Source organism: Rattus rattus, chromosome 2 (genome assembly GCF_011064425.1).
Source record: "Rattus rattus isolate New Zealand chromosome 2, Rrattus_CSIRO_v1, whole genome shotgun sequence".
In the NCBI taxonomy this organism is placed as follows: Eukaryota; Metazoa; Chordata; class Mammalia; order Rodentia; family Muridae; genus Rattus; species Rattus rattus.
Genome location: NC_046155.1, coordinates 212,909,534 through 212,926,023, shown reverse-complemented (window position 1 = coordinate 212,926,023; position 16,490 = coordinate 212,909,534). Strand labels below are relative to the sequence as shown.

The following is a 16,490-nucleotide window of genomic DNA, read 5'->3' as shown; positions in this document are numbered from 1 at the left end:
GGACCATGCCCTGCATCTCTGTCTGCCCTGGGCCATGCACCCGCTCACACTTTAGTTTTTACCTACTGCCAACCAAGTCACACTCTGATTCCAATCAAGAGTTTCTGTGGATGGAATACTCCAAAGGAATATTATAAAAGCCTTGATTTTTAAGACCCTATTCCAATATTGCTTTCAGAGACAAGTCTCAAGTGTCTACATAGTTCTTTCATTTTCCAAAATGCTTAAACAAATTTTCTGGCACAAGATAGCTTTCGTATAAGACCAACAAATTCACTAAAAAATGAGAAGCATCAATATTTCACCAAAGACTGATGAGCAAATGGCCAATTTTTTATAGTTTTTGGTTTGATGAATGCTCATTGACTTGGGTTGAGGTAGTAAGAAAGGGAATGGTGAAGGAAAGTTAGCTAGGTTCCAGAATGTTCCAAACAATAAGTGGGATATAAATGGGAAAAAGTACAGATTAGAGGGCAAGCACAGTGCAGACGCTTACTGAGCATTGCCCTCGCTGTGTCCCACATAGCCATCAATAGGATGTAGTGGTCTCTTTCCTACTCATTTCCCATGAGAATATAAGGAAGTTCTAGTCTGCCCTGCTCTTCCAAATGAGAAATGAAGACTTTAAGCTAGGACGTGGGAGATGCTCAGCAGGAAAAGTTCCTACTGTCAAACCCAATGACCCATAACCAACATGGCAGGAGGAGAAAACCAGTTCAAGAACTGTGTACTGATGTACATAATAAACGCACACAAAACACATTACAATATCATCATTTAAAACACCAGCCCCAAGTTGAAGCCAGAATAGCATGTGTCTTAGTTAGGGTTTTACTATTGTGAACAGACACCATGACCAATGCAACTTTTATAAGGACAACATTTCATTGGAGTTGGCTCAAAGGTTCAGAGGTTCAGTCCATTAAATCAAGGCAGGAACAACATGGCAGCATCCAGGTAGGAATGGTGTAGGAGGAGCTAAGAGTTCTACATCTGAAGGCTGCTATCAGAATCCTGGCTTCTAGGCAATTAGGATCAGGGTCTTAAAGCCCACACTCACAGTGATACACCTATTCTAACAGGATCACACCTTCTAATAGTGGGCTCCCTGGACTGAACATATACAAGCCATCACAGCACGCATTTGAATATCAAACTATACAATATACTATTCTGGTTGTACAGTATGGCAGTCATAGTTATTAAAGTCACAGTTGAACACATTGCACAACTTCATAAGGATTTACAATTGGAACATCTAAATAGGAAAGATGAGCAGAAATCCTTGGAGCTTGTAGGAGGCTCCTGTCGCAAGTCACCTGGATCTCCAGAAACACATGCTGGGAGGAAAGGGAACAAGCCCACGGAGGAAAGAAAGGTCAAAGGTGGGGATGAGAGAGGGAGCTAGTTGGCTTTATTGTAGCAGAGTCACTCCAGGAATTAAAGATCAATCTGAGAATTTCCAAATGCACCCAGCCCCTAATTCTGAGGGATTTAACTCAGGGCTTCAATGCCAGTGTGACTCCCAGAGGCTGCTGTGCGATGAGTTGAGAGGCTACCTCTGCGGGCAAAATCTAGGTCCATGTGTGATCTTGGAGAAGCATGTTCCCTGCCTAAGATCCTATCAGTGAAACTGAAGGAATGATGGTATTTGCTGCAGACAGGGACTGCAAGCAAGTTGACACTGGTCTGCAGAGGGCTTAGTGACTGTCCGGAAGTCTCCATGCCACTTCAGGACATCTATGAGCTATGGAGATCCATCCATTCTCCCACCTTATGTAATAGGGTGGTTGTCTTAAGGTTATCTTTTAACACCTGGCAGTGTCAGAGTACAAACATTAACATAAGGTGCTATACTGACTCTGAAGAGACATCAGCACACAACCTGACTGAAGCTCCCCATTGCTAGAAGCACATAAGCCTCAATGAAAGACTAAGAGCATTAGTACTTATACTGAAATGCTAACACTCTGGATTTCATTCAAGAACTTTAGGTTAAAATTCTTGGTTGGTTACCAATCCTACAACAGATAGAGGCCTTATATCCAAAATATACAAAGAACTCAAAAAGTTAGACCAAGAGGGAGACAAATAACCCTATTAAAAAATGGGGTTCAGAGCTAAACAAAGAATTCACAGCTGAGGAATGCCGAATGGCTGAGAAACACCTAAAAGAAATGTTCAACATCTTTAGTCATCAGGAAATGCAAATCAAAACAACCTGAGATTTCACCTCACACCAGTGAGAATGGCTAAGATCAAAAAACTCAGGTGACAGCAAATGCTAGCGAGGATGGAGAAAGAGGAACACTCCTCCATTGTTGGTGGGGTTGCAGACTGGTACAACCATTCTGAAAATCAGTCTGGAGGTTCCTCAGAAAATTGGACATTGAACTGCCTGAGGATCCAGCTATACCTCTCTTGGGCATATACCCAAAAAAGATGCCCCAACATATAAAAAAGACACGTGCTCCACTATGTTTCATCGCAGCCTTATTTATAATAGCCAGAAGCTGGAAAGAACCCAGATGCCCTTCAACAGAGGAATGGATACAGAAAATGTGGTACATCTACACAATGGAATATTACTCAGCTATCAAAAACAACGACTTTATGAAATTAAGAAAAATGGTTGAACTGGAAAATATCATCCTGAGTGAGCTAACCCAATCACAGAAAGACATACATGGTATGCACTCATTGATAAGTGGCTATTAGCCCAAATGCTAGAATTACCCTAGATGCATAGAACAAATGAAACTCAAGACGGATGATCAAAATGTGAATGCTTAACTCCTTCTTTAAAGGGGAACAAGAATACCCTTGGCAGGGAATAGAGGGCAAAAGATTAAAACAGAGACTGAAGGAACACCCATTCAGAGCCTGCCCACATGTGGCCCATACATATACAGCCACCCAATTAGACAAGATGGATGAAGCAAAGAAGTGCAGACCAATAGGAACCGGATGTAGATCTCTCCTGAGAGACACAGCCAGAATACAGCAAATACATAGGCGAATGCCAGCAGCAAACCACTGAACTGAGAACAGGACCCCCGTTGAAGGAATCTTAGAAAGGACTGAGAGAGCTTGAAGGGGCTTGAAACTCCATATGAATAACAATGCCAAACAACCAGAGCTTCCAGGGACTAAGCCACTACCTAAAGACTATACATGGACTGACCCTGGACTCTGACCTCATAGGTAGCAATGAATAGCCTAGTAAGAGCACCAGTGGAAGGGGGAAGCCCTGGGTCCTGAACCCCCAGTGAACTAGACTGTCGGGGGGAGGGCGGCAATGGGGGGAGGGTGGGGAGGGGAACACCCATAAGGAAGGGGAGGGGGGAGGGGGATGTTTGCCCGGAAACCGGGAAAGGGAATAACACTGGAAATGTATATAAGAAATATTCAAGTTAATAAAACAACAAAATAAAATAAAATAAAATAAAACTAGAAAAAAAAATTCTTGGTTGGTAAGATGACTCAGTGGGTAAAGGCGTTTGTTGCACACGCCTTGTGACCTGCGTCCAGCCTTTAGAATCCATATCAGGGTAGAAAGAGAGAATGGACTATTTTTTTAAATAGAATTTTAATTTCATAATATAAATAGGAGGAATGTCACTAAAAGTGACGTAAGCCAAAAATAGATATTTAAAGGGGAAAAGCTATAGGACCTCTCAAGTTCAAGACAGGTTGAATGGAAACCACACAGACTATAATGCATACAGTGAGGAGGAGGAGCTCTCTAAGGACTGTATAGTGTCTGCCGGAGGACAAAGAAGGACATGGTCCTCCCAAACGAGGACAGCTTGTCCTCCTCGCCTCACTTCAGACCTCAGGGGACTCGGTGTCCTTTGCAATCACCCGAGCTTTCAGTTTTCAAATTGGAACATTTCCTTCTTATTCATTAAATTTCATAGAGAAAGTTACGTCTTCATTTTAATCGGCTGCATCCTAATTAGCAATCTTTGTAACAGCCTCCAAACAGTAATTAACCTCCAACCAAGTGCTCTGTTAAGACCGTTGAGTAGTTTCCTTTGCCAAGCTCATTGTAGGCAAATGGTGAAGGGGCACTCACCCAGGCTTCGTAAAACTTCAACTTGCACACAATCTACTTGTGACTGTTTTATTTCAAGGATCTAATTGTCAACTGTGCTCTGCTATTCATACAGTAAGACGGTAAGACAGACACACAGACACACAGACACACAGACACACACACACACACACACACACACACACACGGAGCTGGAAGAAGAAGGAAAGGAGATAGCAGGGAGGAAGGGAGGGGGGATAGAGGGAGGGAGGGAGACGGAGAGGGGGAGGAGAGAGAGAGAGAGAGAGAGAGAGAGAGAGAGAGAGAGAGAGAATATGAGAGAATATACATATAAATATAAAAGTGAGTTATCCCACAAAATAATTAAAACAGGCCTCTACCTTTCTTGGCTCAGAAACCTGGCAAGTACGTCGCTGGCTTTTAGTTCTTCAGTTAGCTGTATTGCCATGGAAACTTTTGAAAGATGGGGAGCTTGCACTCGAATCACTCCCTGAGGAACGTCAGCCTGCAAAGCAATAATGACACTGGAGCTGAGCTGACAGCAGCTGGAACCTGGAACTCTGTACAATACATGGTACGGGAAGTGTGCTTAACTACTACCCAGTTAACTCCACTGCATAAAGCCTTAACTACTGTATAATGTAATTTGCTAAATTACATCAAACCTCAAATATCCTCTTAATGGTGATAGGGGAACTTTATAATGCCTGTGCAGTAATGCTTAATTATTTTTAAAGACGTAAAGAATGACGGCAATAACCATTACTGCCGTATTAAGTGCTGATTTCTGAGGGTTGTCTACCGGAGAGCGCTTCCTCATGTAGCAATTTATGAAATTGAATCAGAAAGAAGCCACTGGGTGCTGAGCCTATGTGTGCATTAACAAAACCTTCCCGCCCAGTATCAAGAGTTCCTCTACCTTTTATGTCCCTGGGTGTGAAAAAGAAATAGACTTTCCTGATACATTCGCACCGTATTCGCTTCCCACTCGGTTACTAAGCATATTATACTTTTGACTTAAGAGAACCAAGTCTAAGCCCTCTGCCGTCGGATGTGCAGGACACAGCTTATGGATTTAGAGATACCCAGTGGAACATTTTTGAGGTTTGCAATACCGGAACATCAGCTACAGCATTCAAAATAATAGGCTTAATTAATTCCTAAATGGTTTTTTGCTAAAATAAATACTAATTTATTATTTATAACCATATGTCTCAAACAGATTTGAGAACAGCATGCTCAAATTATGTTTAGATAGGATTCCTTAAATATTACACATACCCTACTTAATTCAGCCAAAGTTTACAAGCATCCACTAAGAACTGTTACTTCTACTTACCTGCCAGATAGGAAAGATACACAACCTTTAGCATACATTACTCCTGTGCCTATTAAATGGATATGGTCTCGAGTTACTTTTGCTTTTAATCAAAAAGCACGAACACATTACAGATGCTGTGAATGTCTTTGGAAATTAAATGGAAGTATTCTTCTAGAACCAGGCAGAATAAAAAAAAAAAAAAAAGCATATGCCCTCAAACCATTTAAAATTGGTTCTCACTAACAGGAGAAATTTCATATTGGAATGGCAGAGAAAGAAAGGCACTGCATAAGAATGCCTAGCAAACATGGGTACCATCCAGCAGGTCCGACCACAGGCAGTCTCAACGCCCTTCCGTCATGCAAGTGTTGCTCTTGTCTTCTCCTTCCTGGGGTATGTAATCTGTCCCAACTGCCTCAGTATACTCTGACCTTGGCATGACCCTGACCTCTAGTGCAAGCTACATTATGTTTTCCTTTTAACGAGGAGACAGACTTCTTTCATCTGTAATGTAATGGAAAAATGAGCTATTTTCAACAATAGATGGATTTTTTTTCCGGTGGTGGTGGTGGTGGTGGTGGTGGTGGTGGTGGTGGTGGGTGTGTGTGTGTGTGTGTGTGTGTGTGTGTGTGTGTGTGTGTGTGTGTGTGTGTGTGATGTGTTCCTTTCTGAGCAGGTATTAATGGTGGAGCACAACTCAGACTACAGGACCTTCTCCCTTGACATTGCCCTGTAGCTTCGTTCCTCCTCTGAACAATAAATGGGATGCCTTGGTCACAGCTGTTTCCTTAAGCTGATACCAACAACTTGAATGTCAGAGTGAAAACTGTAATGAGACACTTGGAATGGGGTGGGGGGGGCTGTATTCATAACCCACTGTTCACTTGTCCCACACAGTGACAGAAACAAACAGTGGCACTTCGAATGAACACACGCTAGCCTCGCTATTACTTTGCCATGGCTCTGAATGGAAAACCAGGGTCGGTGGATAACAACGTACTTACGATGATGAGGAAAATTAGGAAACTCTGGTTAATTTACAGTACCAGCTATATTTAAATTGGCTTAATGAAAGCAGTAACGAAGAAACATCCTTCCAGAGTCACCTTTTACCCAGCCCTAGCGAATGAAAAGGTACTGTGCAAATGAACCAGAAAGATAATAGTGTCAGGAAGAGCTCGACAGTGTGGCGTCATCAGCAGCTACTTGACTTTCCTCCCATGATTCCTTGTGGTTTACTTTCCTGTTTAGAGGGGTGCAGGAGGGAATCTATCCTCTCTGGTAGGTCCTAAACCCTGTGGGTATGTATCAACCACTCCTGTTTCAAGGCTCCGTTAAACCACTTCAGACTCCATGGAAACGACCTACTCTACTATGATTCACAGAATCAAAAGAAATAAAATCACTTAATATTTTCATCAAAAACAATGGAATGGCAGTCACATTTTTCTATACCAAGGTATACCAGCATGCATTTTTTTTTTTTTTTTTTTTTTTTTTTTTTTGAGCTGGGGACCGAACTCAGGGTCTTGCTTGCCATAGGGCAAGCGCCTACCACTGAGCTAAATCCCAACCCCTCATTTTTTTATTATTTTATTTATTTAAATTTCAAATGTTATTCCCCTTCCCAGTTTCCCCTCCACAAACTCCCTGTCTCTATGTGGGTGCTCCCCCACCCACCCACTCCTAACTCACTGTCCTAGCATCACCCCATGCTGGTGCATTAAGCCTTTGCAGGACTAAGGGCTTCCCTTCTCATTGATGCCAGATAAGGCAATCCTCTCTACATATGCTGCTGCAGCCATGGGCCTCCACATTTGATGTTTTAATTATCATGTGACTGGAGGAATCTCTTTTCCAGTCCCATCTGTTTAGCATTCTGTAGGCTTCTTGTATGTTTATGGGCATCTCTTTCTTTATGCTAAGGAAGTTTTCTTCTATAATTTTTCTAAAGATGTTAGCTGGCCCTTTGAGTTGGGAATCTTCACTCTCGCCTATACCTTTTATTCTTAGGTTCAGTCTTTTCATTGTGTCCTGGATTTCTTAATTGTTTTGAGATGGGAGCTTTTAGTCTTTTGTAATTTCTTTGACTAGTGTGTCAAATGTCTTCTATGGTATCTTCTGCTCCTGAGATTCTCTCTTCTATCTCTTGTATTCTGTTGGGGATGCTTTCGTCTATGACTCCAGATCTCTTTCTTATGTTTTCCATGTCCAGGGTTGTCTCCTGTTGTATTTTCTTTAATGTTTCTATTTTCATTTTTAGATCCTGGAAGGTTTTGTTCAATTCCTTCACCTGTTTGATGGTGTTTTCCCATATTTCTTTTAGAGATTCATGTTTCCTCTTTAAGGGCTTCTACTTTTTTTTTAACCTGTGTTCTGTATTTCTTTAAGAGAGCTATTTGTGTCCTTAAAGTCCTCTATCATATTCATGAAATGGGATTTTAGATCTGAATCTTGCTTTTCAGGTGTGTTGGGGTATCCAGGGCGTGGTGTGGTAGGAGAACTGGGTTCTGATGTTGTCAAGTGGCATTGGTTTCTCTTGCTTATGGTCTTGCCTCTCACCATCTGGTTATCTCTAGTTCTCACTACCCTTGCTGTCTCTGACAGCAGCCTGTCCCTCCTGTGAGCCACCTGGTTGTGTCAGACCTTCTGGGACTCCTGCTGTTTCTGTGATCCTGTCCTGTGATTCTGGTGTGTCCCAAATCCTGGGATTCAAGCTTTCAATGGGCGTTGCAGAAATAGGTGGGGAGCTAAGGCCCTGGGGGCCTGCTCTGGGAACAGGTGCAAGCCAGAAGAGACCTGTGCTTCTGGCTGGGCAGGGGTTCCTGCTTCCCTGGTTCCTGTAGGGGTCCCGGTTATGCCAGGTGTTGGGGCAGATGTTGTGGCCTCAACTGTAATCCTGAGTGTGTCCAGTCTCCTAGAAGTTGAGCTTCCCTTGTGATCCTGAGATCCTGGTGTGTCTTGACTCTTAAGAGTCAAGTTTCCTCTGGGTGTGGTAGAAGTGGATGGGGAGACAACACCCTGTGTCCACTCAGGCACTGGAGTAAACTGGGAGGAGCCCCTTCCTCTGGCTGGGTGGGGGCTCCTGTGTCCCTCGATCTTGAGGGTCCCGGTTACTTCAGGTATTGGGGCAGATATTATGGCCTCACCTATGATCCTGGGTGTCAGTATGCATTTTCTTAATAGTTAAAAAAATACGCACTTTGTTGAAGTTTAAGACACCCCACTGCCCCCTGTTGCTTTATATTTCTCCCTATACTCTGCAACGACAAGAAGGGATAGAATTGCAGAAAAGGAAATTAACAGTGCTACAAGAGGCGAATTCAACCATTTACTTCTTCAGGAAGCCATGGAAAGTCCAAGGTTCTCAGCAGTGGCATGGGATTGCTGGGCGAATAGCCTCTCTTTTCCTGAGATACCCGTACCAAAAATGAAGACCTATACTAAAGTGACCCATGTCCTACACTTTCAAAATGAGCTCAGGAAGTGTGGCCTTGGAGCAAGCAATGGGCTTTCTCAAGATCTACTCAGTTTCAGTGAGGTATCAGAATTTCTAAGAGAGTATCACCTCTCATACACTCATAGAAGTTTGGAAGTAAGAGTTTCAAAGCCTGCTTCTGAGGGCATGCCATTAATTTTCAAGTACACATGTAATATAAGCAAATTGTCATGTTATACATATATGGCACCAGAGTTTACCTTTACTAAATTGGGGTGGGTCACATGGACATTCTACCACATGCTCCTTAGGACTTGGGATAATACCATCTCCTATATTTCTCACCCTCTACAAAAGGGAGTGAAGTTAGGCCAACTTGAGTTTAGTGTTAACCCTTCCCAAACCAGGCACTGTAGAAAGGTTGCCTCATCACATATAGTGAATACTTCATTGCCCAAGCTACTGGGGCACATGGCACTTTCTCAGGATATCTTTGGACATTTCTGGCCAACTAGGGAACTTGCCATGAAACAGGATTTGTTATATTGAAGACAGAAGCAAGCCTCTACTTATTCAAGGCCTTCCAACTTAGTTCTCCCCTTCCCCTCAAATACAAAAAACCGAGAATAACTCAGTGTGAAGCTGCTTTTGCAGAAATGTACAGAGTAGATAGTAAAGACGAAAATCACTAAGATCTTTTTGCAAAGCTTTTGCTGAGTATATCATCAAGGGATGGCACATGATATTTATATATAGATGATAAACAATAAATGATACCAAAGATCTAATTTAAATGGTATATGGCACACTCAATTAAACTCCAGACTCACACTGTATCCGATGCAAATAATATTAGAATACTAATTACATCGGGCTGCCAAGCTTTGAAAAGACACTGTACCTGACCAGCAAACCAAACAGTATGTTATCACATATGACACAATATTAGCTGAATAATCTTTATGATCTTCACATTTCATGGCTGTGACAGATATTCTTGGTGGACAACTCGAATACATCTGGAATTAACTTAAATCCAAGTAGTTGGGTATAGCTCTGAGGGATTTTTTTTTATCTTAATTAAATTATTTGAAGTGGGAAGACTCATTCTTAACTCTCATCTTTTGAGGCAGAAAGGTTCACTTTTTATCTGGGCCACACCTGCTGCTGGCAGCCTACATAAAAAATATGGGAAAAGGTGGCCTGCTCTATTTGCCTGCTCGCCCTTGTTCTTATTGTAAAGTCCACTCCTTCACTGGCATTAGAGCCTACTTCTTCAGGATTCTGGCATATACTGAAGACCAGCTAAGAAATCCGGATTGGTGAACTGAACAACGTCTTGGGCCTTCTTTTGGTAGACAGCCATTGTTGGAATAGCTGGACCACAGCCTGAAAAGCATTCAAATAAATCCCCTTTATACACAGAGAGACAGACAGACAGATGGACATAAACTCTGTTGTTCTACAGAACCCTCACTAATACAGATTTTTGGTGCCAGAAGTGGTTCTAGAGCAACAAAAGTAAAAGTATAAGGATGACTGTTTATGTGGCTGGAATAGACTTTCTAATATGCAACACCTAATGTTACTGAAGCCTTTTACAAGCTTAGAGAGTACTAAAAGCCCATGGTGTGAACTATTGTACAAACTTATGGAGACCAATGCCTGTGATTACTCTGATTCACTAACTGTTAGAGGTAATGGATTTGGTGACTGTATACAGCACTTTTGGCAGTATGGGGAAACAAGGAAACAGGAGATAGTAGTTGGTTGCTCCTAGCATCATTGGATGAACTGACAAAGGAAGAGAATGAGCTCTGGGATAAAATTAACCCACTTCTAGCATCTCAGAATGTGGTGAAGGACAACAATAAACTTGGCAACAAAACTGGTCACCTCTCTAGATGCATATAAATGGTGTAAAGGTTGCTAATGTGCCCAGAAGAGAATCTTGTCTCCAGCAACTAAAGTTGCAGAACAACAAACCAAAACCCTCCTTATAATGTTGGTTGAATAACAGTGATCATTCAAGTGTCAGCCTCAGAGGGTGCCAGCAGTTAAAGTGAAGGCATTGATTGCCAAAGAATGGGATCCTGTGACTAGGGATGGAGATGTGTAGGGAGACCCTATTGAAGCTGAGAACTTTGAATCCTCTGATTCTTAATGGATTATCTCACTGGTGGAAGTAAACTGTCACCATCAGAAGATCTATTCCTATCCCAACTCACTTAAAATAGTGCCTCTTCCATTTTTGACTGAGGAAATTAATCCTTATTTTTGCTAACTCAGCAGTGACTTTCTCAGAAGAAGATGCCAGGCAAGACAATACTGATGTTCCTAGGGGACCACCAAGAGTTTCTTTTAGACCTATAGCTTAAGGTTGAACAGGTTCCTAGAGGGGAGCTAGAGAGTGTAGTCCATAAGGAAATGCATGGCACATCTAAAGAGCTTAATCAAGCAGATGTCTGGGGCATATGTGTGACAATGGATTTTATAAGTGTGGGATAATGGCAGAAGGAACATAAAACTGGATAAGGCTGCGTTTATTGATATGGGTGAATAGGCTAGAGATTCTAGATTTAATATGGAAGCTTACACATTTAAAAATGTGTTAAAAGTTTGTTTGAATGGTTGGCTAAAATATCGGTCAAAAGATGGTCTACTAAGATTAATAATTAAAGAGTGAAGAGATTTTAAGGCTCAGGGAAATTGCATTGCTAGAGTAGATGTAACACCCAATCTTTTCCATGGAAAGGCCCAGTAGATATGCCCTTTACTAACCCTATAAAATGCAAAATGGTGAAAGGGTCATTGACAGCTGAAGAGGTATTTTCTGCCACTTATCCACATGTGCTAAGACCTTAGGGCTGGAGAAATGGCTGCTCGTCTGGATGAATTAAATGCACTGGGCGTAATTGGGCTCTGAAGTAGCAGGAACCAGGTGGCAGCACTGAATCACCAAAGGCAAGGTGATTGTCGTTATCATAATGTGCAGTATAGACAAAGCAATGTCCATAACAGACTAGTCGGTCAGCACAGGCAAAGCGATTTCTATGGTGGCATGACTTATACACACCTTTGGTACTAGCAAACCAATCATGGTGTTTCCAAAACATGAAATGTATAAGAAGGCAGTAAGCAGCACCCCTCGGTGGCCTCTGCATCAGCTCCTGCCTCCACGTTCCTGCCCTGCTTGAGTTCCTGTCCTGACTTCCTTCTGTGATAAGCAGTGCAGTGGGAGTGTAAGCCAAACAAACCCTTTCCTTCCTAGCTTGCTTTGGTCATGGTGTTTCACAGCAATAGTAACCCTAAGGCACTATAAATAAAAGCAACTTAATATGACATTTTTATAGTTGTAAAACATTTACGGGATGGTACATGTGAGTTATTATCCCTTTGAAGGCTATTTAAATTTACAGTGTTTTCATGGTTATAATTCTGAAATGAATACTTATTCCTTTAGATAAGCTCTGAACATAGTCTCTGTACCCTCAGCAGAAGATGTACTTCTACCACGACTCACTGATACATTGCCTTTTCTGCTTTTGACTGAGAAAACTAACCCTTTGATATCTGCTAAAACAGCAGTGACATTCTCTAAAGGAGATGCTTGACAAGACAATATTGATGTCCCTTAGAACCAATGATTAGTATAACCAGTCTTAAGGTTATGCAGGTTAAGAGGGGAGGAAGAAAGTTTACCCCCATAAGGAGCTCTGTTACACTACTAAAGAGCTTACTTAATGAGTTTGCAAATTCACTCTAGCAGAGGTCTGGGGAATATATGTGGGAATGGATTTGAAGGGTGTGGGATAATGGTAGGAAGAACATAAACCTGGATCAGGCTGAGTTTATTGATATGGGACCTCTGATTGGAGATTCTAGGTTTAATGTGGGAGCTTGTACAGTTTTAAAAGGTGTCAAAAGTTTGTTTGAATGGTGAACTGAAATATTTAACAAAAAATGGCCAACTGAAAAGACATTGCAAATACCTGATATCCCTTGGCTTAGTGTTGATGAAGGGACTTTTGAGGATCAAGGAAATTACAATGCTAGAGTGGATATGCCGTATAAAACCTAATTCCCCACAATGGGAAGGTGCAGAGGATATGCCCTTCACGAATCCTATAAGACGCAAAATGGTGAAAGCAGCACGAGCACATTTGTAGAGTTTTGTTGTTCCCTTTTCCTGTATCAGAACTTAGGGAGGGATAAGCTCAGTTTGAAGAATTAAATGCAATGGGGTTAATTGGGCCTTGAAGTATTAGGGGCCAGGTGGCAGCACTGAATCACCAAAGGCAAGGCGATCGTAGTTATTATAATGGGCAGTATAGACAATGCAATGTCCATCATGGCCTAACCCATAATGGTCAGCATAAGCAAAGTGAGTTTTGTGGCGGCCTGTCTTATATTAACCTTTGGCTAGTCAATCATGTTGTTTCTAGGCATGCCATAGATAAGTAATCTATTGCATCTTTATTTGATCTGTATAAGCAGAAAACTTCTCAAACAAATGAAAGAATGTCTCCATGGTGTCGGGACAAAAAGAAATCTTGACCCATGAACCAATATTCAGACTTGAGCCAGTTTGTAGATTCATAATCCCTTGAATAAAGGAGTGGCTAGTTTCCTCTGAGGAAGGATATTAATAAAGTACCTAAAATTTTAATTCTTAGCCTTTCTCCATCCCTTCCCCAGAGAGACTTCTGGCCTTTTACAAGGGTAATTGTACACTGGAGGAAAAGAAACAATCAGACTTTCTGAGGCCTACTGGATAGTGGTCCTGAATTGATACTAAGTCCCGGAGACTCTGAGAAACATTGAGGCCTTCCAGTTAAAGTAGCAGCTTATGGAATTCAGGTGATTAATGGGGTTTTGGCTGAAATCCAACTCACAGTAGGTGCAGTGGGTCCCTGAACTAATCCTGTAATTATTTCCCCAGTCCTACCATGTATAATTGGGATAGGAGTTGACAGAATTCTCACATTGCTTCCCTGACCTGTGGAGTGAGGGCTATTATGGTTGTTGCCTCTGCCAGAAAAAATAGTGACTCAAAAATAGCATCACATCCTTGGAGGAATGGCAGCAATTAATGTCATCAGCGAAGACTCCAAAAGTGCAGAGGTAGTGGTCTCCACCACATCTCCCATCACCCTACCTCCCTTTAATTCTATCTGGTCACTGCAAAAGACAGATGGATCATGGAGAATGACAGTTGACTACTGAAAAGTAAATCAAGTAGTGACTCCAATTGCAGCTCTTGAACCAGATGTGGTGTCCTTACTTGATCAGATTAACACATCCCCTGGTACATGGTGTGTACCTATTAACCTACGAAATGACTTCTTGGTACTGGTTGATAAGGACCACCAGACGCAATCTGCTTTCAGTTAGCAAAAACAGTAGTATACCTTTACAGTTTTACCTCAAGGATATATTAAGTTTCAAGCCTTTAGTCATAACATAGTTAGAAGGGATCTTGGATCGTGGTCTTTTCTACAAAAAATATCACATTAATGCACTGTATTGATGACATTATACTAACTGAACTACATGAGCAGGAGGTAGCAACATCTTTGGACTCATTGGTAAAATACATGAGCATCAGAGGATGAGAAATCCAACAAAAGTTCAATAGCCTCTACTTTGGTGAAATTCGTAGGAGTCCAATTGTGTGGGATATACAGAGACGTTCCATCTAAGGTTAATGAGTTATTGTACCTGACATCTCCCCCAACCAAGAAAGAAGCGCCTTTAGTGAGTCTATTTGGATTCTAGAAACAGAACATTCCTCACTTGGGTGGGTTGCTTGAGCCCATTTAGCAAGTGACTCAGAAAGCTTCGAGCTTTGTGTGGGGCCTGGAACAGAAGCCTCTTCAAAGGGTCCAGGCTACTACACAAGCTAATCTACCTTTTGGACCATGTGATCCAGCAGACATCATGGTATTTGAGATGTCCGTGACAGACAGGGACACTGTTTGGTGCCTTTGTCAGGCCCTTACTGATGAATCAGAGAAGAGATCTTTAAGATTTTGAAGCAAGGCCATCATCTACAGACGACTTTGAAAAATAGCCCTGGGCTAGCTATAGCTTAGTGGGAACTGAACATTTGACAATGGGCCGTGAAGTTACCAGGCAACTTGAGCTGCCCAACATGATCTGGGAATATTTTCTGACTCATCAAGTTGTAAAGTAGGAAGTGCACAGCAGCAGTCTATAATCAATTATATATTATATAAATAGAAATATAATAGCTATATATTAGCAAAATATTTATTTTAGCAATTATATATTACATATTATAGCAATTATATATATATAATTTATATATATATATATATATAAATATAAAATTGTGTGTGTATGTGTGTGTATGCCCAAGCTGATCCTGAAAGCACAAGCAAGTTACATGAAGAGGTGGCCCAAATTCCTATGGTTTCTACTATCATTACACTGCTATCTGTGGCTAGGCATGTACCTAGAGCCTCATGAGTTGTGCCCGATAATTGGTTGACTGAGGAAGAGAAGACGCGGGCCTGGTTTACTGATGAGTCTGTGCATTATGCAGGCACTGTCCAGAAGTAGACAGCTGCAACATTACAACCCATTTCTGGGACAACCCTGAAAAACACCAGCAAGAGAAAAAGTCACTGTAAAGATAACTTTGGGCAGTGCACGTGGTCATATGTTTTGCTTGGAAGCTGAAATCGCCAGATGTGATTCTTCCCTGATACATGGGCTGTAGCTAGTGGATTTGCTGCATGGCCAGGGACTTGGAAAGCACATGATTGAGAATTGGTGAGAAAGACTTATGGGGAAGAAGAGCGTGGAGAGATCTCTCCAAATGGGCAAAGGATGTGAAGATATTTGTAAATGCAACTCAAAAACGAAAGATGACTTCAGCAGAAGAGGAGTTGGGTAATCTAGTAGATAGAATGACTCATTCTCTGGACAGGCAGCCTCTTTTCCCAAACATCCCCACTGCCATTGCCCAGCGGACCCATGAACAAGATGGTCAGAGTGGCAGAGCTATAAATTACTCATGGGCTCAACAGCATGGACTTTACCCATCAAGACTGGCTTGGTTACAGTTGCTGCTAAGTGTCAGATCTGCCAACAACAGAGACCTACACTAAGCCCCAGATATGAATGACTCAGGCACCTTTATGGCACCTAAAGGTACCAAATGTGACACTTGGACCCAGGATGAAGAGCTAGTGACCTTGCAGAATGTTGATTACATTGGATATCTATTCCATGGAAAAGGGTAACACGTGTCCTTACTGGACTTGGTTTTTATGGTTTGCCTTTCCTGCATTTAATGTTTCTGCCAAAACCACCACCACTGGACTTAAAGAATGCTTTACCCACCATCAAGGTATTCCACACAGTATTGCTTCTAACCAGGAACTCACGTTGCAGCCAGAGAAATGAGACAGTGGGCCCGCAATCATGGGATTTACTACTCTTACCCTATTTCCCACCACTCTGAAGCAGCTGACCTGATAGAGTGATGGAATGGCCCTCTGAAAACACAGTTCCAGTGCCAATTAGGTGGCAGCAGCACAGAGGGCAGGGACAGAGTTCTTCAGAAGGTAGAATATGTTTTGAACAGTCGTTAATATAAGGTAAGTTTCTCCCATAGCCAGGATCCACAGGCCTAAGAGTCAAAG

General features: G+C 42.0%; 1 protein-coding gene across 1 annotated transcript in view; it reads right to left on the bottom strand.

The window, feature by feature from the left end:
- Positions 1-16,490, bottom strand: part of Arhgap18 (Rho GTPase activating protein 18) — a 147,041-nt gene that overhangs the window by 8,407 nt on the left and 122,144 nt on the right. Inside the window, exon 13 of the mRNA XM_032894913.1 lies at positions 4,438-4,562. Coding sequence (XP_032750804.1) covers positions 4,438-4,562 — 125 coding nt within the window. The remainder of the gene's footprint in view (positions 1-4,437; positions 4,563-16,490) is intronic.